At 51.4% G+C, this 23,079-nt stretch overlaps 4 protein-coding genes across 4 annotated transcripts in view; 2 read left to right on the top strand and 2 right to left on the bottom strand.

Annotated features, from left to right (window-relative positions):
• Positions 1–14,802, bottom strand: part of LOC131207179 (cadherin-99C) — a 147,900-nt gene extending 133,098 nt beyond the window's left edge. Inside the window, exon 1 of the mRNA XM_058199791.1 lies at positions 14,776–14,802. Coding sequence (XP_058055774.1) covers positions 14,776–14,802 — 27 coding nt within the window. The remainder of the gene's footprint in view (positions 1–14,775) is intronic.
• Positions 14,803–15,243: 441 nt separating this feature from the next.
• Positions 15,244–16,693, bottom strand: LOC131207178 (uncharacterized). Its single transcript, XM_058199790.1, has 3 exons — positions 15,947–16,693; positions 15,495–15,874; positions 15,244–15,430 (listed from the first exon to the last, which is right to left on the bottom strand). Exons 1-3 carry the CDS (start codon positions 16,691–16,693, stop codon positions 15,244–15,246), a joined length of 1,314 nt encoding a protein of 437 aa, XP_058055773.1.
• A 313-nt stretch (positions 16,694–17,006) lies between these two features.
• On the top strand, positions 17,007–18,693 carry LOC131209454 (NF-kappa-B-repressing factor-like). The gene is made up of 3 exons (XM_058202531.1): positions 17,007–17,796; positions 17,868–18,250; positions 18,358–18,693. The coding sequence occupies exons 1-3, from the start codon at positions 17,059–17,061 to the stop codon at positions 18,530–18,532; spliced, it is 1,296 nt and encodes a 431-aa protein (XP_058058514.1). The 5' UTR covers positions 17,007–17,058; the 3' UTR covers positions 18,533–18,693.
• A 1,563-nt stretch (positions 18,694–20,256) lies between these two features.
• LOC131207177 (autophagy-related protein 16-1-like) lies at positions 20,257–21,597 on the top strand. The gene is made up of 3 exons (XM_058199789.1): positions 20,257–20,356; positions 20,604–21,368; positions 21,434–21,597. The coding sequence occupies exons 1-3, from the start codon at positions 20,257–20,259 to the stop codon at positions 21,595–21,597; spliced, it is 1,029 nt and encodes a 342-aa protein (XP_058055772.1).
• The last annotated feature ends 1,482 nt before the right edge of the window (positions 21,598–23,079 follow it).

Raw genomic sequence — 23,079 nt, 5'->3', positions numbered from 1 at the left:
GAGTGATCAATCAAGTGGGACTTAGAGTTAGTGAAACATTTCCTTGATCTTCCGTAGTAGTTGACTTGCTTAGGATTTCGTCTCCGCAATTTTCATGTCTTCAAACTCAAAATGAATCTTGGGTAGTGGATTATCTACCAAGGTTTGACTGAATAATATAATGGAAGGAACGTCCGCCGAAAGTATTGACTGGACCCCTCAAAAAGTACATTTTCCTAGGTACGGATCAACATGATTCAAAAGCTGTTTGATTAGGACCGTGGACGATCGTCTATGTGATACGCAATGAAGGTTGTTGTAAAGGTCAAACCGCACCAAACTCTATCAAACGCCGAGTCAATCCATCGGACCAGAGTTCGATTGGCCGCGTGCCCCGACACTACTTTCCGATCGACCTAATGCCGCCGGACCGATAACGAGAGGGAAAAGCGATTTTAGATTTTTAGATGAAATATCGCTCACACTCGGCCCGGCACGCCTCACGTCGCCGTACCCCAAGAACGACCCACCGGTTCCGGAGGTACAGAAATCGGAAAATTAGCATAATTAATTGCCGGCTTAATATCGTATGCTTCGCTTCGGTTCGGTCAGTCTCGATGCCAGAACCTGAGCTGGGCCACGGAACGATCGGATCGGATGATTGGATCGGCCAAGCACCGCACCCCTTTAGCGGTGCCAGGCTCGGAACTGGTTCCGTCCATCGCTGATTGCGTTCTGTTCCCGCCCCACCTCCCGGTCCACCCGGGGGCAATTAATCGATAAGAGCGGCCACAGCCGCGTACTCCGGGCCGGTGTCTTTGTCGTGGTGTAAAACGTACAACCTAACGCACCAGCCACGCTGGCGACACCGCCGTTTGACGGATGCTTGAGTGGGGTTCTGTTGTGGCCGCTTATAATGGTAATCTAATTAATCCATCGAAAGGCAAACAAAATGGACATCGAATGGACAAGCGGGAATTTGAATTGCTAATGGCAGGCGCGGCGGGTGCAGCGCGTCGGTTTTGCTCGAGATCTTGCCCCGAGGTCCGTCCGCCCGGTCGGTTCGTGGGTCCGTCTTTTGCGCGAGCGCGCGCGCGCGGTGCGTCACGTAAATTAAGACGTATTTTGTTGGCCGAAACCGATTGCGATCGCATCCATACCGCCCCTTTTGCCTTCGTTCGGCTTAATGAACGATCCTTTTATTCATGGGCGATCCGAAACCAGCGCCAATGGGGTTGTTGATTAATTGGAGAAATGACCTATGAGCGCTACACCAGCGCCAGGCCCCGAGAGCAAAATTAATGAGCCCGAAAACAGGACGGGCACCGGTTTTTCGGGGCGATTTAAATATCATTCCAACCCGGGGTCCGGTATAGTGGCCGTCAGGGTACCAACAGCAGGCAGCGAATCTTCGTGACCTTTTGCACCGAGCGCGCCACAGCGGCCACAGTACCACGGCCGCATAACGGAGCGCAAACCCGGCACCTGGAGAACCCGGCATTTCACGAAATCGATTACCACCCGAGCCACCCATTCTGCAATTTTTTATCCCCCCCCTGCGGGGGGTGGCCCCCCTCACAGGGATGAACGAATGTATCGCAAAGAATTTCACACCCTTCGGTGGCCGGGTGCGCTCCGTCTGAACGGGAGACTTCAACTCAGCGCTAGCGACGAACCCTGACGGCTAGAACCGACCGCGGTGGGGAGAAGCCACCTGTGGCCCACCGGTGCATTTTCTCTCGGCCCCGGACGGGTTTGATGAGTTACAATTAGAGGCCCAACACATTACATTACACGTAATGGCTTTTACTGCGCCCCTGCCGAGCGTGGTCACACACTCCTGCTGCTGCTGCCCGGGACAGAATGGAACGGAAATAAATAAAAGCTACGTGCGGTTGGCCAGCCTGCCAGCCTGCCGGCCTCTCCACGACTCCAGGAGGGGGGTCCAGTCCATCATTAAACTTCAACGCCTCGCCATCACTTGCACAACAAAACAGTTAGACCAATTCAGTCAGCCGCCGGTGTGGACGCGGTTAGACCGTCGTTAGCCCGGTCGTCGCCTGTCACCGGACCCCAGTGGCCGGGGCCGGTTTGTGTCTCCGGTTTTCTCCACTCGCTTCAACCCGGTTCATAAAATTTCAATTTACTTTTCATAACCCCATTACGGAGGGCTCCATTATTGTCGCCGCCAGTTCCTTCGACCGCCGGCGTGAAGGAACAGAGCGGTGAGAACGCCAGCCAGCATTCTCGTTGATGTCGTCGCAGCAGAAGAAGACGAAGGCAACAAATCGAATGGACCACCGTTAATGGAGGGTGTGCGCGCGCAGATTCGGAGCGAACCACTTCCACGGTGTGATAATGATTTATGGGCAAAATAAATCATTTTTACCACCTAATTTTTCGGGCTTCGTGGACCGGGATGGCCCGGCCGGGCGCGATAATACCCGTGAGAAACTGCGGGAACCCGCGGCCTGCGGACGACACTTTGGGGCGCGAGTCAGTCAGTTCTCGCTTTGCCGTCCAGGCATCAGGTCTTCACCTGACTCCGGTCCGGGCTGCACCGGTCACCTGCGTATATTTATGGGCCCCGCGTAGACCGCGAGAGCCAATCAGTTCGCTGGGCAGCGGGCACTTCCGCATTGCGGTGACGACGTGAGCCCAGGGCCGCTGAATCGATCGGCCAGGGGTCGCGGTGGGCGATAGGTCAACTCAACCGAGCGTTCGGACCGGTCGGGTCAGTCTTTCTATCTCCTCGCTCGACCGCGGGTCGCCCGGCCGTTCGGCCGGCCAGATGCTTCAGCGCGGGCCACGGGAGAGAAAGTGCAACAACCAATGCACCGCCGAACGGTTGCTTTCTCCAGGGCCCCGGGGGGCTCCGGGACCCGGTCGCGTGTTGGTGGCGTGCCAGCTAATGACGCTCCGTGCAGCGCGCCGTTGCCCGCAGCCCGGCGGCTGCGATAGTGAGCGGCCTCCTTTCTGCCGAGCCTGCTCCAGATCCGGGGCCGGGGATGGATTTAATGCAAAGCTCCCATTACGGGCGGCCGCCTGTCGTCGTAGTTGAAACGAGGCCACGGAGCACACGCAAATGTGTGCGCTTTCGCGTGGCCCTCGCCACATCGCGTTCGGCAAAACCACAACAGGCTTATCACTTTCGCACACCCTGGCAGCAACATGCAACACCGCAGACCCAGCCGCGGCGGAGCATAAATTGTCACCCGTAAATTAGTCGCGCAACAGTCGTTGGACCGGTTGGACCCCAGAACCTTATCATGCTGCGAACGATGGCGAACGTCGATCGGCTTGGAAATTTAATTTTATACGGCGATTTTCATAATTCGCTCGATCCGTCAGGTTGTCGCGGTCAAAGGCAGCGCGGCCGGAGAGTGCAAATTTATGAAACAAAATATGCAAATGACCCGATCGTACGCCGGCGAACGATGGTCAGCCCGCGTTCGAGTTCGAGGCACACGCGACGCAGCGAATGCGGCGGCATCAGTAACATGCTTCATCCCATCCGATGGCCCCGTGGTCGTCGTCGTGTGAAGTGGAAGAGATTAGAAACCATCTCACCTGCCGAAGAGCGAGGGGCATAAAATCGAAAGCTTTCACCATCAGGTTCGGAGCGTTACCGGATTTGTGTCTTCGTTGCTTCGCTGCGCGAAAGGGAAGAATGTGGCGAATCGTTGGTGGGCATTTAAAGCGGGGAAGCGCAGCAGAAAAAACGGGAGAAGCAGGAAGAGACACCGGCGCTCAAGTGTTGTCGCCGTGCCCCGAACGCTAGACTTGAGCCGCCGATAGAAGACGAACCCATACGGGTTCGTCGTCTCCCGCGGCATTGAGGTCATACATGAATGCGCGGTTTTCGGGGCGTGGGATGCGACTGCACCCTGCCACCGCCCGCCGGCCCAGCGCCACTGCATACCGTCCGAACGTTACCCGATTTGGTGTGCCGTGGCAGAGCCGTTTCGTAAAGCGTTTTATTTTGAAGTCAGTCCTTTTCCCCAGTTTTTGCTGTTTCACCGTTCGTCTTCGGCGCTCGGCCGTGGGGATGGTAATTTCTAATTTATCCTGCTCGCGCTGCTACCCACCAGCGCGGTGCGCCATTTCGGGGCGTTTGCGTGACATTTCCGATAATCGATGGCTCTCTTGGCATCGGACGCGGGATGCCGCGGACCGCCAACCGTCTCTCTCTGAGGGTGGCGGAAGCCGTCAGTGAGTTTGTTCACATCAGACGGCTCGCGATGCTGACGCACAGGGGAGATGTTCGATTGGACATCTTTCGAAATTATAAAATTAGGCCAACCAGGGCCGTTGATGGAAAATGATTGCCACTCATTTACGGTCATTTCAAAAATGCTTTCGCAGTCAACGCTGAATGAGGCGCAAATTAAGTTTTTTTTAATATCGGGAAGGATAGGTTCAGGCAAATATGATAATGACTCGTTTGAATGCCAGAAGAATGAGGATCGAGAGTTTCGTTTTTGCTAGTGCGGCGTTTAGTTGTTAACACATTTGATAGTCGTTTGTGTTTTGTATATAAATAACAGTGGTCATGAGCGAAAGCTATAATTGTTTCCGGAAAAGATATTCCTGAAGCTGAAGCAATATGAAGCAGCCCGCAAAATATTATTAGTTCGTCCCAAAGGGAGCCTTCAAGGGCCGTTCTAATTAGCTTGAAGTTTCTTAATTTATGGTTGCTTGATTAGCTCATTTCAATTTATTGATTTACTTGATTTTTTAAATCAATTTTATGTTTTATTTAATCGATTTTCTATTTGTTGTTTACCCGATGTATGGATATAAGAATATATTGCTATTGATAATTTAAATGAGTGAGAAAACGAGTATAAAAATATCTTTGAGAACGTTTACGAACAGAACGGCATAGAACGGCTCTGCTTCATCGCTGTGCGTTGCGTGAAAAGCGTGACAGCTTCGGTTCGGATCACTCCCCAGCCGATCATTAAAACGTCTCACTCATGCACTCGGCCGTTCTCACAGCATCATCGTTAACCGAGGAAAGCATAAACCTGATCCGAACGCCCCGGAGTGGAGTCTAATTTAATTGAAATCAACTGCCCTGCCCGGAGTCATTAGAACGAGCTAAATCGATCGCACCAACAATGGCGATCGACCGAGGATCGCACTGAAGCGTTGCTCAAAGATGACAGGCTACCATACCATACAGCCTGGCCGATGCTAAGGAGCATAAGGAAACGGACCGCACGGGAGTACCGTTAATGGAGAAGTGATTCTATCATCACACTCCGGGCCCGGGGACCGTCCGAAGGGAGCGGACGTGTCTGGCGGTTGAACAAACAACTATCACACAATACGGTACGCGGCATTACGGCTTCATCCCCCCGACCGACCGCGGCCCGCTCTTTCGCTCAACCGACGCAGAATGTTCCGCAAGACGAACGGTGAGCTCGATTGCGTTCAAAATCGCTTCACCCGTCGTCAACCCGTCGGGCTGGGCTGGGCCGGGCCGGGGAAGAACTGTCCTGGTTCGCGAATCGCGGAACAGCATAATGGAGCGTAGCATCGGCCGCCGTGGCTGGGTACCGTTTTCGGGGGCCTTACTCACCGGCCGCATCACCGGTCGGATCGAAAGTGCTGAACGAAAGCATAATACGCGGCTCGTCGGTGTTGCGCGAGATTTTTTTAACTTAATTTCCCCAGCAAAGAGCGGGGAAACTGGCCATCGAAGCGGGCGGGTGGACAGAATGTTAGAGGGTAAGGGCTCCACCCGTTGATGATACAATCTTGATCGTAATCGCGTTCCGATTGGTCCCAAGGCCCGAGCGCGCGCCCCCGAAAGCGATCGCCCTCTCCCGCAGCCGTGTATTGAGATGTAAACAATATGAAAATAAAACGGTATTTTCCGTTTTCTTGGGCAGCTGCCCTACCCGCTGCCGGAGGAGTCGCGAGTGCGGGCCGATCGGGCGGAACCGATCCACCCCGGGAGGAGTTCTCATCAACTCGGAGCGGGCTCGGAGCAGAATCGAACGAAACACATTTACCCGCAGCTAATCCAATTTCCGCGGTATTGTCTCGCTCCCCGTCCGGTCCCCCCGGTGGCCCCCACCGATTGAAAGATCATGCATCCTTTGCAGGAAGTCGGGCGCTGGGCCCGGAGAAAGCGGCCGGGAATCGGAATCGAATCGCACAGAATAGCGTTATGATGCAATAAGAATCGTAACGCGCGCGCGCTCCGAACCGTGAACCGCGGCGAACCGGAGCCAATCGCGCAAGAATGCGGAGCCGGAAATTGATTTGTTTCCTCCTCGGCAAGCACCGTGGCAGACCGGATCGATTTCGACCGGGTAGGATAAAGAACCGGGACACCGGCGAGATGGAGTCGCCGGACAGTCGCCGGATCGGTAATCGCTGCGTCGAACACAACGGGCCATTACGAGATCGACGAGAACCACGCGGACCGTCCGATAATGTTAATTAAAACATTATAAGAGCGCCCGAGAACGACTTATGTATGCTCGTCCGGAGCATGGGAGCCAAAACCCACGATTGTCCTGGTCCGAAGCCGTCCCAAGAAGCGCCAGAGCGCCATGTTTATAGCTTCCTTTCGTTTCTTGCCCTGAACCTGTCACTGTAAGGGTTGCACCCTCCACTCTCTTTCTCGCTCGCTCGCTCTGATTCTTTCCCCCCTAAAGCCGTACGCCCAGGAAGCCCACAAAAGGTCGAAACCGAAAATCAAAACGCCACCGCTTTTCCGGTGTGTCTGTGTGTTTGTCTGTGTCGCGTTCTCAGCGTCGTGCCGGAGGGACGGAAATGAGGTGCCCTGGGGCCTCGTCGGGAGTATAAATGTGAGAATAATAACGAGCGGAGCGGAGCGGATTTCAAAAAGGAAGCGAACGAAAGCGAACGCCAAGCGAACGGGCGGGAGATGAAACCACAAAGTTAAGCATATACGTACGAAGCGGCCGGCATTGTGGGCCTGAAGATGAAATGAGAATAAATTCTAATTAATGAACCAGAAACAAAACAACAAACACATTAAACGAGATGCGCAAAAAACACAGCAGCGAAGCAGATAAATCAAATGCGACATGCGAATGGTGGGTCTCCGTTTTTGTCCACCGTCCGGAAGACGGTAGGGCCTGCTGCCCGGGAGCCCACATAAGCCCGCCCATGATCAAACGCCGAAAAGCATAAAACAGGCCAGGCACAGGAGGACCATCCCGTTTGTCAACGGCGTGCGGTCTCCGGGAGTGATTTGGTGTGGGTTTTGCGGTGCGCCTGCGGCCATTGTCGAGCCGGGAGTCGAGCTCCTTTTTTGGAGCACATCACCATCATCATCAACATCATCATCAACATCAGCAACAACAGCAGCAGCAGCGGGCACCAAGAGTGCCACAAAAGAGCGCTCGGCGAACGTGGAGGTAATCATCATTTGCTCGCAACGCAACGCCCGGTAACACATTATTTAATTTTATTAACATTTGCCCCTCCGCTGTGCGGCAGCAGAGTTGGTGGTGGGGCCACTTGATTTGAGTGGTACGCGGGTTCTAGAACTCCGGGCCCAGCCAAGCTGAAGATCGTTACACGATTATCCATCAACCCCTGCGCGGAACCTTCAGGCGCGAGAATAGATGTGCGCCCGGCCAAAAAGGGAGCCAAACTTCCGTGTAAATGCTCTCCCCGAACCATATGCTGCCACCGCCACCACCACCATCCCGGAGTATGGAAGCGAAGAGCGAAAGATAAAACGGGACGAATAAACCAACATACTTTTGGCGCAATTAAGCGTTTATTCACATATTCACCTCGGGTGCGTGGTCTCGGGCACCCGGTCCGAAAACGTCCGTAAAAGTTCAAGATACCCAAGGGGTCTTCCCGCGCCGCATCGCGCCCTCCCTCCCCATCGGGTTCGGGTCGTAATAGGGCGATTAGCAAATGGTGTTGCCGCTCCGGCTGCTGCTGCTGCTGCCAATCACTAATGATTCACATTCGATAAATCTTAGCACACACTCAGCCGCCACTCGATCACAGTCCGGGAAAGGGGTGGGGGGAAGGACCACGACCGGTGCCCGGAAATGGCACCGGGCAGGCCAACGCCGCATCGGGTGCGAGGCGCGAGCATAAAGATAGACTTATCAGTTCGTTGGAAAACGAAGCGCAAAAGGTCACACACCGCGAACCGGACCGAACGGATCCGAGGATCCGGGAACGAGACTAAGGATGACCATTGGCCGTCCACCGGCAACGTGGAGAAGGACGCCCCAGTCCGGGGCCGACCGGTCCATCATCACGGTTTGGGGCGAAGGTCCGGCTCTTCAAAGGCTGGACGTCCGCCATCGACATCATAATGGCGTGCCGCGGTGTATGTGTGCGTGTGGTTGGCCCAAAGCGAGCAACCTGCCGTGGTGGTTCTGCGCACGCAAAACCCGCTGGCCGCGTGTGTTTCGCGCGAAAGCTAATAAATAGGTAAATAAACTCTTAATTACCACTCGAAACCACTCCAGGTGACGCTCAGGAATGCTGTAAATGGTGGCGCAAGGGAAGAATGAAACCGACAGCGAGGGGCAGAGGGGCACGAAGAAGGAGAATCTCCTCCCCGGGCCGATCGCGTATTGGCAACAGAACCGGGGTTTCTGGGTGCTAAAGATCGATCGATCGATTGATCGACGGTTCGCCGATTGTCCGATCGCGCCTCTCGATTGTGTGCCTGTCAATTGGTGACTGCGCCTGTGTATGTGTAATGGGCCAGTCAAATGAGCTTCGCAAACCGGCAGGGGGCGCTGGCCGGCTCGGCCGGGGTTCCGGGGCCAGAACGGTTCTAATCCGCCAACGCGGTCAACTTAACGGGAAATCGGTTCGCCAAATCGACGGCCAGAGAGGTGCGAAAATTCTTCACCATCATCATCAACAGCGGCATCCTGAGCGGGAGGATCGGGCATACTAGCGCGAGCATAATTAGTGAAAATAGTGGGCTGGAATGCGTGATTTTATCGCCCATCGCGGCTTCATTGTGCGACACACACGCCTAATGTATGCAGATGGGCTCTCGATTCCCCGGCTTTCGCTGGGCTTAGAGATTATAATTATGGCCCCACCACACAAGAAAGAGCGAGAGAGATAATAGGATACAAAATAATACCCATCTTGGCGCATTCGGCAATCGACGATTAGGAAACAAATATTTGTCCGCTTCGATCGCCGTGACTCGGCTCGGGTTCGCTAGCGTCCAGCAGTTGTTAATTATAAGAACTAGAAATCGAGGACCCACACAGACCCAAGAAGAAGCCCGATGGCCGGGCCTGTCGGGGGGAAAAAAAAACCCACCGTCGTTTAATGATACAGATTTGTTTCGGCCCGAGCCCCGCTGCTGATTGTGATCCAATTTGCAGGGGCCACCGAGCGACGCTCGAAGCACGCGGAAGGATTAATTTCAATTTGCCGGTGGCCCGGAAAGCCGGGAAGTCGGCCCTGATACGGCCCGCGTCCCATGTGGCCCGTCCGCCGTCATGTCGAAAGGATATTGACCCAAAACCGTTCCGGAAAAGCGATGAGTCACTCGATGGCGGCCAGTGGTTTTCCATCAACCGCGAGCGTCACCGCGATACGTCTCGGTGCGTGTATGTGTGTGTTAATGTTTCAATTTCGATCACAGCACGGAGGAAATGGAGTAACGAGAGGTCCAAGAATGGAGGGCGATAGAAAAAAAAAACAACAACCGAAGCGTACACCTCTGAAATGCCTCTTGAGGGCGAGCTCGGAGCCAGAATTCCTGGGTCGCCAGAAGTCGCTGCTGGCCGCTGCGTAACAGCCGGACAAGAATCGAATCAAAACCATCGCTCGTGGGGTAGGAATGTCCGCTGTAATCCGGAATGGGATTTTTTCACCGCTCAGCGCTTCGCTGAGCGGCCTCGGAACATCTTCACATTTCGTCAACCCATTTCGTTACACACGGGTTTGCTATTGTTTCTCTCTCTCTCTCGCTCTCTCTGCATTAGGAGTCTATATCGCAATGGGCATAGAATTGAGTACCGGATTCCAGGGCCAACCGTGTTGTTACTCCCGAAAGGCCTCCGTTCGGTCACACGCAGAACACGGCGACCGGCGAGGGGTTCGTCGCTTCGTTCCGTTGCTGTTACTTGACTTTGCTTTTAACTTTTTCCACCGACCTCGACGACGGAGCGCTTGTTACGCGACTGGTTCGAGATCAGATTTCAGAACGGCCGCCCCTAGCCAGCTAAGACCGCCGCTGAGCCGAGCAAAGGAAAGTAGGTTTTATTTGTGTTCTTTTATTCGTTGTCGGTAATGTTAACATAAAACTTTATGAGTTTATTGTGTTTGCCGAAGGGCTGCCGGCGGCCACCGCCGCCGGGTGGGGTGTGAAACCGGAGCCGGAAAGCATTTTCTTCGCCCTAAGTCGATGCGCTCGCAGCCGAAGGGCCACCGCAACTCGGGGCTTGTTTCAATTAAAATTCTTACACCACTCCGGAGCATCATTACACGGCGGGTTTGTGGCGAATGCAAAAATGGGCGAAAATCAGGATCAGCTGATTGGAAAATAATTGGATGGGAATGGCTGGGGACTCGGAGGGACTCCAAAAACGGCCGACGCACCGCATCTCGGTGGTGGCGATGATGATGATGATGGTGATAGTGGTCGAACCGCTACCAGATACTCGACCCCTTATGGGCGCGCTTCTCGGAATTCTGGCCACCCCGTAAATGGGTGAGCCCGCGGAATGTCTTAACAAACGTCGTACGGTCGCACACTTGCGGCTGGCCGGAAGGATAAAGCTACAACGCTACAACGCCAACCGACGAACCGGCAAACCGCCGAAGTGGCCAACGGTTCCGCTCGGAGGGTTTTTCGACCCTTTTCGGAGCGAATCAAGAGATCAGCCCCGATCCGGTATGCTCGGAGTCGGAAATAATAAACAACCGCGTAGCATAAACGTTCCGAAAATGCACTTCAGCCCGGGAGAGCGGAAAGCACTCGCGCAGTGGAACTGAAGGGCTTCTGATCCTGCGGATTGCAAGTGTTTCGATGTGGGAACGGAATGTTGCAACTACACGAACCGGCCAGAAGTGGCCAGAGTTTGGTTCGGGTGGTGTGCTGTTTTAACGGAGCGATAGATTAGCCCCTATTACGTTCCCTCGCATATGGACTGTTTATCGGACGGAAATCTTTTGCATATGTCCGACCAAGCCCCGCTCCACTCGGTATGGTTCGCGAGCGATATTCGGGTTGGTACGTTGTTTGTAAACGCAAGCGGAAAACAAAGGATCAAGGGCAATGTTGGATTTGTTTCGTACGCTTAAATCTTAACGGCGTAGGAAAAAAGGCTCAAACGATGCCCATAAGGTGGTGTTATTTTTAAGAAATCTGGAGTCTGGAGCCTGAAGCCTAACAAGCTGATAACTCGATTGCCAAAAAGCTGATTTGTTCAATACTACGTCATTTTTAAACATAAACCATAATGGTGATCTGCCCTTGACCGCACAAGACCGCGAGTTATTTAAAAGAGTTCGCCGATGAAAACACTCTGTTAGCATAAAAAAGGCGGATTTTGTTCTTTCAAATGAAAATGAAACCAAACCCGTTCGGTTGAACATTTCCCTTTGTTTGGCGTTTGGCAGAGGGGTTTTAACGGAAGAAAAATAAAGGGCCACCGTTAAAGAAATGCATTACCGGCGGCGCTGCATTGTCCGCGCATCTGCAGAAAATGCACGGTTCATAAACAATTGTCCTGGACCTTGTTGTCGGTTTGTCTTTACATTGCGCGAAAGTAAACAGAAAAAAATGCGGCGGAACATAAGCATGAATTCTAGAACACAGAACAAGTGACGAAAAAACCGGAGACAAACACCGGAGCCGGAGCGGTGCACCTGACCTAACCCCCGGGGGTTGTGTCGATTGAAATTTATGTAGATGATATTCAAACATTAGGCTACGAACCACTGTTTGCACTGGCCCCGCCCCGCTCCACCGGCCACCTGGCCGGCGTCCAACGGTCGCCGAGGAGGATCGGTTTCGGATCGAACCGGGAAAACAGAACCGAACGACAAAAGCGCGTGTATCGATTTCAGATCACGTTCCACAGTAAAGTTCGAAAAAAGCGGCATCTCGTCGCCTCGGCCTTACATCGTGCCGCGGAAAACCTGAAACTAAGACGTAGCGGATCGGGCGCTCGAGCCGCTCGAATTTATTGTACGTTCTCGGGGTGGGAAGCGTAGCGAGAAGTTCCATTGCTAGTCCCGAACCGCGCTCGGTCGGTTGATTGATGGGAACCCATTTTGGGTGACACACGGGCCCCAGGATCGGCGGGCCCAACAAAAGCCGAAGCAGAAGCGCTAGCGTATGTATGCACACGCCACCGGCACCCGTTTGACGGGCAGGGAGCTTGGCGAGCGATCTGGGTGGGCTCCCCGTCCTAACGGCCAAGAATCTGGTTAACATCCGGGCCGTACGATCCCGGCATCATATGGCTTTTGTTCCCTGGTGGTTTCGGTTCGTCTATCAGCACCAAAGCGAATCGACAAACGTACGAGATTTAAATATTCCGATACCGGCGGACCCCAATCTCTTCTGGCCAAGCTTCTGGCGGGCGTCCCCGAACCGGTCGGTCGAGGGATTTCGATGAGTGTTTGAAGAGGCGGTTTTTATGACGCATTTGGATCCACCAGTCTCGACACGAATCGAGCGGCGCATCGGCGATATGGGATTAGAAATCCAACACCAGTGGACCACAGCTGACGGAACCTTTGAGCCACCGGGAAGGGGAGATCCATCGCGACCAATCTGGCCACAGTCTAAGCGGGTTCTCAACGAACCAAAGCGGGCTTATATAAATTAGAAACAATCAATTAATTACCTGCTCGAAAGTGACCGCCGTTTTTATCCGAATTAGTGTAACTGCTGTGGGGCCGTCCCGGGGGGCCGTAATCCAATTAGCATGCAACCGAGGCACGGATGGGGCAGCTACAATTGCCGACCCGGGTCGCGGTGGTGGTGTCTTCTCTTCGGACGGTAAAAAAACGGCCTTTACTTCTTTTTCTTTCCACAACCTTCCCGGGCCAGGTGGACATGAATTTGCACTTAATCCAATTTGTTACACCGCACCAGCATGATTCTGGGAGTGTAACTATGCTGTTGGGGTTGCCCCGCCACCACAAACGATCACCCACAACTCGGTGGCCGGAGTGCGTACGGAGACACTTTTGCGATGGACGACGCGAGCCTCGAATGCAGCTGCAACATGCACTCTCGTTTCTTTTCTTCTTTCCAGTCGTTTGACTGAAATTCTCAGGTCTACCACACGAAAGGTGTGGTCTTCAAAGCGATCACTTCTCGAACCCCGTGCCACCGACACTGACACTTGATTAAAATTCTTCCGCCCAAGGCCCAAGGACAGCACAAGTCGCCATTCGACCCTTGGAATGCCGGACCATCAGGACCAATCGAATTCCTTCCAGCACGGCTTTCTTTTTAACTAAACCGACCCACAAGGTGTCGCGCCGCGGATCGGGACCGGTCCCTGTTCCGCGTTGAAGTCACCCGGCCGCCACCGGGAAGCGATGGCAAATGTGTGTCACTTTCTTCCTGAGTCGCGCCGCGCCGAAGGTGACACACTTTGGGGAAGGGCGCACTCCGCGGCACGCGATGCAGGATCGTAGCAGCCTTCTAATCGAATCTTCCAACGCTTGCCAGCTGTTTGAGCTTCTTCCCGTAGAACTTTTTATTTCATGGCTCACTCGATCGCCGGTGGCTAAAGACACTTGCCCGTGCGGGGCAGATGGACCCCGCTATTGCACCACAGGTTGATTCGGGGACACACGCACAGCGCGTTTGAAACCGTACACTCCGAGTACGGCTGCCGTATGTGCACCTGTCACGCCGCGCTGCAGCCTCCCGGTTCGGTCACTAAGCACGCCACACGCTCGCTAGACGTTCGTTCGCACGCTGGCCGTCCGTGGCTCCGGTGTGCATCGTACCGTGGTCTACGCTCGACTGCTGCGCGCTGGCGGAGCCGGCAACCTGGGCGGCAAGCGTGGCCGCCGACACGGCACCTTGCCACACCAACACCACCACACCGACGGCGGGTCGGTGTACCTGTGTGTGCGGTCCGACGATCACCCTCCCGGCTGCTCAGGTGGACTCGGCCCACGGAACCGGTTTCCGTGGGCCGAGCGCTCGACTCTGCACCACTTTCTTTCGTGTGTCCCTTTTGCCTTCCACCCATCTGTTTCGGTTTCCGCCGATTCTGTCCCGTTCTCTCGTTTTCTCTCCCGTTAGCGGTCTCTCTACGCAACCCGTCCGATTCGGGCGGACCACATGTGGCGGCGTTTGTTTACGAATGGACGGAACCGGTGTGCTTGAACGCTGAATGGTACAACTACATCCACGAACGTACGAATGTTACGGAAAAGCTGAAGCCGGGAACCGGTCGGGTGCCGGAGCGACAGGTTGCTCTCGATGTCTGGTTGTGGCCGGGCACCGGACAGCCGCCCCGCATGATGAGCTTTTTCACGTCCCTAGCTTTCCTTCATACGCCACTGTTGCATAGCATTTGGCGCCACGATCTGCTGAAATGACCGGACGAACTTAAACGGATACGATGTGTGGAGCAACAAATGTTTGAACGTTCCGTTTTGTTTTAGTTGTAAATTAATGCAAGTTTTATTCATCCGTTTCCTAAAGGTACAGGAGATTGCAAACTATTTCTCTACAACTAGCGTATTCTGGTTTTATTGAATTCGGTATCACTGATTGAATCATCCTTTTTTGATGATTGTCTACTCAAAAACGGTCACACTTACGAAGTAGTGGAAGTAGACGAAGTTCATTTGTGGAATTCCTTGCTACATTTCAGAACATGGGCCACATGAGCCTAAGACGTAAGTAGTAATGTTGTAGCTAACAAAACAATATATTTGAACAACATAAAGCGTAGCGCTTTGGGTTACGGGCTATCATCGTAAAGCCAAATAAATTAAAAATATAAGGAAAATAACTTGAACGTTCTAAAAGCTAAAAGGAAAATTTGTTCAATACAAATCTGATGCTTAAGTTAGCACTCTATAGTAAGAACACTCATAAGTCCTCCGACGAGAGGCGAGATAAGGAACATGTATGTACGCAGTACACCTGGGATCTGGAATAGTCCTGAAATAAATGTTCCCTACATCCTCACCAAACCTAATGTAATTTAATCTAACTATTACCTACATACTTACCAAGACTCCTTCGTTGCAGTGGTTTCCGGAAACGAATTAGATATGCTACAATCATTTGGGAATCAGACTGAACTTTGGCCGGGTGACTTCGTAGAACTTCTGACACACTGGATGGTTACGTACCAGCACCTGCAGAAGGACCTCATGCGGCGGCAGCGGAAAGCGTTTGATGACAAACTGTAAACACCCGTTAACCGATTGCCGTGTTTCACATCGGATTCGGTGCTCGGCGGCTAATCTGGTGCCAGCGGAGGACAGGACAGGGTCACGGTGTATCGAATACGTTCGAGTCTAGCTCTTACCTGGTCAGCACAATACGTTCCGTTTCGGTGAAGTCAGGAGAAAATATTAGATCGTAGTACGGCCTCTTCCTGACTACGATCTCCATTAGCGCCTTGTAGAAATCCACGTCCATCGCACATTCGGCACAAAGCGCTTTGAGTGCTTTGCGCTTCTGAGATCGACGGACTTCACTGCCCAGTCCGAGGCGATTGTGTTTGGTGACCACCGCAATCGGTGTAACGATCCCCTGCTGTTTAAATCCCAGCGGACCTCCGACCCATCCCAGTTTCCGCAGCATCTGGAAGCCAATGTTGTTCGGATGAATCTCTGTTCCGGTGTCCGTTTCACGCAACAACCGTTCGACGTTGTAGTAGTCGCACGCCTCAAAACGGCTAATGTACTGTAGAATGAATTGAACGGTAATATTCAGTTACATTCCGGCGCAGTTTTCCGGCAGACCGGGCACACTTACATTCACCTGATGACAGTAGCTTTTCAGTATTTCCATCAAGTTGGCCACACACTGCGCGTACGCCTGGTCATACGGTCCGGCCGCTTTGGTGAGAAACAAGTTGTAAGACGCAAACGCCTTCACCTCGACCACTCCGTGCACCAACGGACACATCACAAGTGAAATTGTGCCTCCGCCGAGCCGTTCGAGCCACTGGACCGTTTCCTTTAGAGAATTGTTTACCACCACGATATTTTGGAAGACATCGGCCAACTTGCTGGGCGGTATGATCGGTAGCAAGCATTCTTCCTTCTGGGCTTTAAGCTCGGCAAGGTGCTGCAAATAGGGGACACCACTATGCTCCAAACGGATTGCGTCCCGTGCCGGCACTAGGATGCGTGTTGATTTACCGATCTGCAGGTTCCGGTAAACCTTGGTAACAGGTTCTCCTAGCTTCCGCAAGCGTTCCATTAGTTCGTCCGGGTAGGAGCAGCGATACGCCTGAACGTTGGCGAAAGCTTGCGCGATGGGCACCAGTTCCTCCTCCGCGATGCTCTCTTTGTGCAGTTCCATAAACCATTTCTTCAAATTCCATATCGAACGCGTATCGAAGGGTTTCCGGTAGCTTTCGATGTCCCAACTGGTGGCGATCGGATCCTCTGCTGGATCACTGTCTAAAACTACTACCGCAGGAGATGGTACCGCATTTTTCGGTTCCTTTATAAGCTGCGCATCAAAAGCGCACTTTCTGCGCAATATCTGACGCATTAACTTCCGCTTTACTCGATGTTTCACCCTGCTGTTGATATTTAGAGAACTCTTCCTTGTTGGCTTTTTAGCCAAAGGATTTACTTTCTTTTTCCCCATGACAGAGCAATATAACTGATTTTCATGTTGGTTCATGTTTATCAACACGAAAGCACTTCATTTTTATACCACAAAGTACCTCCAACCGGTTGTTGAACCGGTAGACACGACCGTTACGGAACCGGTACCATGGTAACGAAACGGTTAATAAAACCGATTCATGAAATGGCATAACCTAACATTTCAGCTGTCAGATGGTTTGTTTACCAATAAAGTTCGCGCGTGTCTGGTGTTTGTTGTGTCGTATTAAAACAATTCTAAAAGACATGGGGAAACGTAGAGGGAAGCGGGCAAATTCTCCTGCAAATCGCCCCATAGGATGGAATCCTGATGAACCGTCTCTGAAAAAAACTGCCCACCCTCCGAATCAATTGACGGAACAGAAGCGAACCAAGTTCAGGTTCGATGACTACCGCACCCATCACGAAGTCGACGAGCACTGGCAGTTACGGCGCCTTTTTATGGAGAAAAATCAGCACATCCTGGAGGAAGATGAACTGGTTTGTCTGGCACAGGTGTTTATGAACATTGAACTTATGCACTGTCGCTATCCACCGGAAACAATGCGACGCGTTGCTGAGTTGTCGGACGGCATAGCGAAAGAGTACCGGGCCCAGCGCGCCAACATGCTTCAGCGGACGTTCGTTTCAGCGACCGATGCGGCTGCATCAAAAGTGCAGCGCAAAGATCCCATTTTTCAGACTCCCAGACAACCGACTTTTTCGGCCACAGTCAACAGACCAATGTCCACCGATGAAATTCTGAAGAACATCGTTGTTGTTAACAACTGTTTGGTTCAAACGCAGAACGAGTTCAATCGGTTAGGTCGCGGTGTAACTATGACTGACAGCGTTACCGAATTGCAGAACAACAAACACGAGGCAGTGATCGCAGTTGGTAGTCTGGTTCTTGGTGAAGCGACCCATTGCAGCAAAAAAAGCGCACAGCAGATGGCCCGGAAAGAGGCGCTGGAGTACCTGTCGAAACATTGCTATACTGTCGTGGTTCGTTGTTAGTTGCAGGAAGCAGTTTAGAACGTAAAATTAAACATTTTTGTCATTTGTACACTTTGCAGCGCAAAAAGCTACCCACGCAAATGGAGGGTGCCAACGTGGTCCACAAAAAAGGCTCCGGAAACGGCACGTTAAATGGCGGAGAAGGGAATGCGGCGAGTGCTGATCTTAAAATAGACACCAGCAACGTTGGATTTCAGTTAATGCAAAAGCTCGGCTGGAAGGGTGGCAGTTTGGGGACGAGGAACGACGGAATAATCGATCCCATTGCGGCACAAATTAAAATCGGCCGTAAAGGTTTGGGCACCGACGAGTCCAGCAATGAGGGCGAATTGGACACAAAGTTCATTAAACGTGTCCTAAGAAATTTCAAAGATTCGCGCATGGAGTACGATTTAGTGTTTAGCGCCGAGTTTTCCAAACAGGACCGCGAGCTGATACACAGGTATGCGTAGAGAAGAATAAGAAAACTAAGTAAAAAGAACGAACATATATTTCAGGAATAATTATTACAAATATTATAATTCGTCATTCAACGTTCTCTCTTCACAGATTCGCAAAATCGTTTGCATTGAGGACGAAAAGCTTCGGCAACGACAATCAAGGAACGAGGCAGCTTGTCGTTCTTGCGAATCGATTATCACCACTTGAGATAGTGGACAAAGTGCTCGTGTCGCAGGATCCGGTGTGTTGCGAAATGTATGATGTTGTTAGTCCTAATAAATAGTGGCAACACACATATATTTACAGTTAGTATTGAACAGGGAGTGTACGACACTTGCGAGTTGGTCTCTTCTTCAACCGTTTGATGGGTGTGAATTTGAGTGAAACGAGTCTTATTGCTTCCTGTATCAGTCGCTCTTTCTCGGGATCGTCGGGTTCAGCGGGTTTTTTCTTCCCAACTGTGTCTACAGGTTTCTCCAACGAAGCATCGGTACCACCGGGATGCACGGGTTTTGTGGTTGCCGTACGAATCTCTGGATTTGCCGCCTCTGTCGTTTGTACTGTGTTTTCAGGTTTTTGTAGTGAACCGGTGGATCCATCGATCTGCACTTGTGTTGTGCTAATGGCACCATTTTCGATAGATTCTTGCTTGATCGAAGGTAGCATTTCCCGTGGGATGCAAATCATTGGAATGGTCGGCGGGATCGCAGGACTTGGTTCTATCTGTTGCTGTTCTGTGGTATCAATGTTTGCCATTTGCCATATCGCACGTATAGCGCAGAGCTCCTCCATCTTATGGCAGCAAAATCCGCACACCAGAGAGTCGCAGTCCTTTTCAAAGGTTATCTGAACCGAAGCTAGCAAGTAAGCGACATGCAACCATTCCGAATTGAGTGTAAGATCGCCAGCATTGTTGAAAATCGGCTTTAGATGCAATTCCGCTCTGTTGCACAGTCGGCACTGTTTAATGTCGGGCTCCGCGAACTCGATTCGTACTTCAAGTTCCGACTTTATAATCTCATCGTACGTCCATTCCGCGTTATCGGGGGAAAAACGTTCCTGAGAGCAGTATGCGTTGCTTTCAGGGAACGTCACAGCGGTCACCATTGTACACCAAATGGATCTGGGTCGTACTGAGGGTAGAAGGTGCACAAAAAGACAAGCATTTAGTTTGGAAAGCCAAAAATTTAGGCGAGGAATCAAATTGTAATGTTTTTACCTTTAGCAGCAACTTATTCAAACAAAACAAACTCAAGGGAATTGATGCTCGTGTAACTTTAATACATTTCCATTGAAAAGATTGCTACGATTTACGAATCAAACAGAACAGGATCAAGTGTCAAACAATCATTTGTCAATGCGGCATCAGTGTTGCCAGATAAACAAACTAGTCGCTGGAGTTCTCGTAAATTGAAAAACTTATTGAATTGTTTTATGAAGCCGTGAAGCTTTGTTAAATCTCGAGCATAAAATAGATTACAGTGGTAATTACGATATCGTTGAACAAGTTTCTAAAGAATAAATGAAATATCAAACAAAAATGTCGTTTTCAAATTCAAATGTTTTGTGCAAGATAATTGGGTGCTGCACAGAACGAGTCAAGCGATTTGTTTACGTGCTGCCGTGGGCAATTCCAGTGCAGATATCTGTCAAATGGCTCGCGAGTGAGATGGAACCACAATAACATTGGACAAAAGGATAGTGCTAATCAAAACACAAACAGGCCGCGGTAAATTTCGGTAATTCGGTCGTTTCGGTAAGTTCGGATCGTTTATCGCCTCGAAATGCAGTGACTAGTGGAAGTGTGGAGAAATTTGTGTCGTGAAACGCGAGTGTTTAGTGCGGTATCGTGTGTTTTGGGAGCATATTTCGGGTGTATTGAGTTAATTTCAGTCTGCAACAGATCTTATTTAGTGCGCGTGTTCGAAAGGTTTTGCAATTCGGGCCGTTCCGGTTTGTGGTGACGACATAGAGTCGGTAACGAAAGAGTGCCCACCATCAGCAACGATGGCGATGAAGCAGGAGAACTGGCGAGACCTCATCGCAGATAGATTGCGGGAGCGAAATAAAAATGAAACGTCTCGCTACGCCGAGATTATCCACTACAGTAAGTGTCCTTCCCGGAGCGCGGTTCATTGACTTGTGCTACGGTTGATAAATTGAATTACGCATGAGTCGTGTCCATGTTGCCATGCGGTACAGCACAGCTGCTAGACAGCGGATCACCTTAGTCAGGCAGACGATAGCAAGAATTGCGACGGTGGCGACAATGATTTGACCACACGTTGCCATATGGTCGATTGAATGTTTTATGGAAGGCTCAAAACGAATCCTCACTCCTCTTCCCATTACAGATAACCGTCTGTTCGATACGGCCGTAAAGCTACGGCAGGAGAATTTGGATTTAAAAATAGATAAAAAGATACGGGACAGTGCCGGTGGTGGTTCCGGGTCCAGTGTTGCTGGATTTAATGCCGATGTGGGCGCCATAACAAACGCCCAGATCCAGGCCCTGGAAAAGAAAGTGCTCGCACAGCAGGAAGAACTGACGGAGCTGCACAAACGCAAGGGCGAGCACTCGCAGATGGTTATCACACTCAACCAGAAGCTGTCCGATCTACAACGGCTGCTCACGGAGAAGGAACGTGCACTGGCCGACCAGACGGCACTGTGCATTTCGTTGAAGGATGAGCTGGAGGAGGTCAAGGCTTCGCACGTCACGATCAAGGACGAGTCGCTGGCGTCGCAGCTGCGGGCCAACGCGGCCGAGGACAAATTGCGCGCCGTGCAGGACGAAAACACGAAGCTGCTGAATCTGCTGATGGAGTACAAGTCGCGCGACGCCGAAACCATGAACAAGGAAAATGATAAATTTTTTAAAGAGAAAAAGGCGCGCATCGAGAGCGAGCTCGAACGCGCGATTCGGGACATTCCGGGACCGTCGGTGGGATTGGGGGCAGATCTCGATCGTTTCGACGTCGATGGGTTACCGGAAGGTGTGGAGTTTAAGTTTGATGCGCACGATGGTGAGGTGAACGCGGTTCGCTGGAGTCCTATTGAGCGCATCGTTGCGACGGGCGGTGCTGACCGGAAGGTTAAGCTGTGGGACGTGGGAAAAGGTAAGGGTGCGACTGCCCCCCAAGTATCCGTTTACACTAAGGTACCTTTTTCCGTGCATCTTCAGGTGTTTGTGAGCAACGAGGTGTTCTCGTCGGCAGCAATCAAGGCATCAATTCGGTTGAGTTTGACACGACCGGTTCCATGATACTGGCGGCGTCCAACGATTCCGCCAGTCGCATGTGGTCGGTAGTGGACCATCGACTAAGGGTAAGCACAAAGAAAATATGATAGAAAGGAAAATAAACGGACTGCATGAATGTCTTATCAAATCGCTGAGCGGTAGCTTTATCAGTACTACAAGACTGGGAGAGAAAACTTTGCACTTTGAACGCGCAGGTTGCCTGTTGAACGGGAACTGAGAAAAGGGCAACCCCGCGAGGCAACAGGTCTGTGATGGTTCGTGGTTTTCAAAAAGGCCCTACAACGTCACTGCGCAGACCATCACAGCGCATCCGCTACACTGGAGGGGAAATATGATTTCCCTTTCACAGAGGGCTCCCTATTGGAATTTCCTTCTATCGCTTCGGTTGTTGCGCAGGTTTGGGCCACTTTGAGAGGAAAGAAAACCGGATCCCACGTATGCGAATGTGTGTTTTTTTTATTTATTCACTTTATTAAAATAATGTTTCACATTACAGTAACGTTTTGCTATTTCGTTCGCGCTGCCGATGTTCGTAACCGCTGCTCTCGTTGCGGCCAGTGGCGAATACATAGAAAACATATGCATATGGATTGTATGTAGTACTGTGGGGTGGCGCTCGCTATGACACGCTCTTTCGCGAATGGAATGCGACCATTTTGCGCGCTTCCATCGAACATGGATTGTTTCATTACTTCTTCACTCAAGATTCACTTGTTTTTACTATGCTAAGGTTGTTGTTGCTTCGTTTCCTCTTCTCGCTGTTGCGCAATTAGGGCTAGTGTTAATTTGATTTCATTACATTTAAATTAAGTTAAATTATTATTAAGGGTTTCGTTTGACTCTTATACGGTGTGTGTGTTTGTATTTATTTCGTTTGTGTCTGCATTTTTGTTGTTGAATTTGTCACTACCCTGTGTTGTTCCATTTTTGTTCTATTGCTGTGCAGTAGTTATGTTTTGCAAGGAATGATGAATGTGCTGATGCTGCTGCTACGTACTGTTAGTGTTACTATTTCGCTCCTGTTGCGAATATTTGCGATTAGTGGTCCGAAGGGGCCGCCGAAGGTGCTACGGTAATTCGGTTGGCGACCCTTCCCATTGGTTAGTCAACTTTTCCAAAATGTCGCGGGGATCTTAGCTACGTTTCTATCTAAAAGATGTTTCTTCTCGGAGACCCCTCTCGGTCGCTTGCTCTGCTGTGTCTGGGATTAGTCTTGGTTTGCTATGATGAGTATGTTTACCGTTTCGTTAAATTACAAAAGAAAATAGACACGACGGCGTGCCCGCGAGAAGGGATGTCGTAGAACGCGTCTTCGTGACTTCCTCCCATCGTTTCCGCGTCGCTCCGAGAAGAAAACAGGCAGTAAAAGTTATTAGGGATTATTGAGTAAAAATAAATTATGATAAATGCTTAAAATTAAGACCTCACATCATCCCCGTCCCGTCGGCGCTGGCGGCGCTTCGCTTGCGTCACCCGGGGATTCTTGGTCCCACGGGGGTCCTACTCCAATGTGCAACCCAAATAAAAGCGCACGTGGGGCGGTTTCATTTGAGTTGTGCATTGTCGTG

The sequence above is a fragment of the Anopheles bellator genome, chromosome 2 (assembly GCF_943735745.2).
Source record: "Anopheles bellator chromosome 2, idAnoBellAS_SP24_06.2, whole genome shotgun sequence".
NCBI lineage: Eukaryota > Metazoa > Arthropoda > Insecta > Diptera > Culicidae > Anopheles > Anopheles bellator.
The sequence above is the reverse complement of the archived record's forward strand: the minus strand, read 5'-3'. Positions and strand labels throughout refer to the sequence as shown.

Coding starts and splice junctions, on each gene's coding strand:
- LOC131207178 (XM_058199790.1), bottom strand. CDS start 16,693: ATGCGTCAGATATTGCGCAGAAAGTGCGCTTTTGATGCGCAGCTTATA. Junction 15,875..15,946: donor GCTACTGTCATCAGGTGAAT/GTAAGTGTGCCC, acceptor TTCATTCTACAG/TACATTAGCCGTTTTGAGGC. Junction 15,431..15,494: donor GAACGTATTGTGCTGACCAG/GTAAGAGCTAGA, acceptor CGCTGGCACCAG/ATTAGCCGCCGAGCACCGAA.
- LOC131209454 (XM_058202531.1), top strand. CDS start 17,059: ATGGGGAAACGTAGAGGGAAGCGGGCAAATTCTCCTGCAAATCGCCCC. Junction 17,797..17,867: donor AACATTGCTATACTGTCGTG/GTTCGTTGTTAG, acceptor TACACTTTGCAG/CGCAAAAAGCTACCCACGCA. Junction 18,251..18,357: donor GACCGCGAGCTGATACACAG/GTATGCGTAGAG, acceptor CTCTCTTCACAG/ATTCGCAAAATCGTTTGCAT.
- LOC131207177 (XM_058199789.1), top strand. CDS start 20,257: ATGGCGATGAAGCAGGAGAACTGGCGAGACCTCATCGCAGATAGATTG. Junction 20,357..20,603: donor CGCCGAGATTATCCACTACA/GTAAGTGTCCTT, acceptor TTCCCATTACAG/ATAACCGTCTGTTCGATACG. Junction 21,369..21,433: donor GCTGTGGGACGTGGGAAAAG/GTAAGGGTGCGA, acceptor GTGCATCTTCAG/GTGTTTGTGAGCAACGAGGT.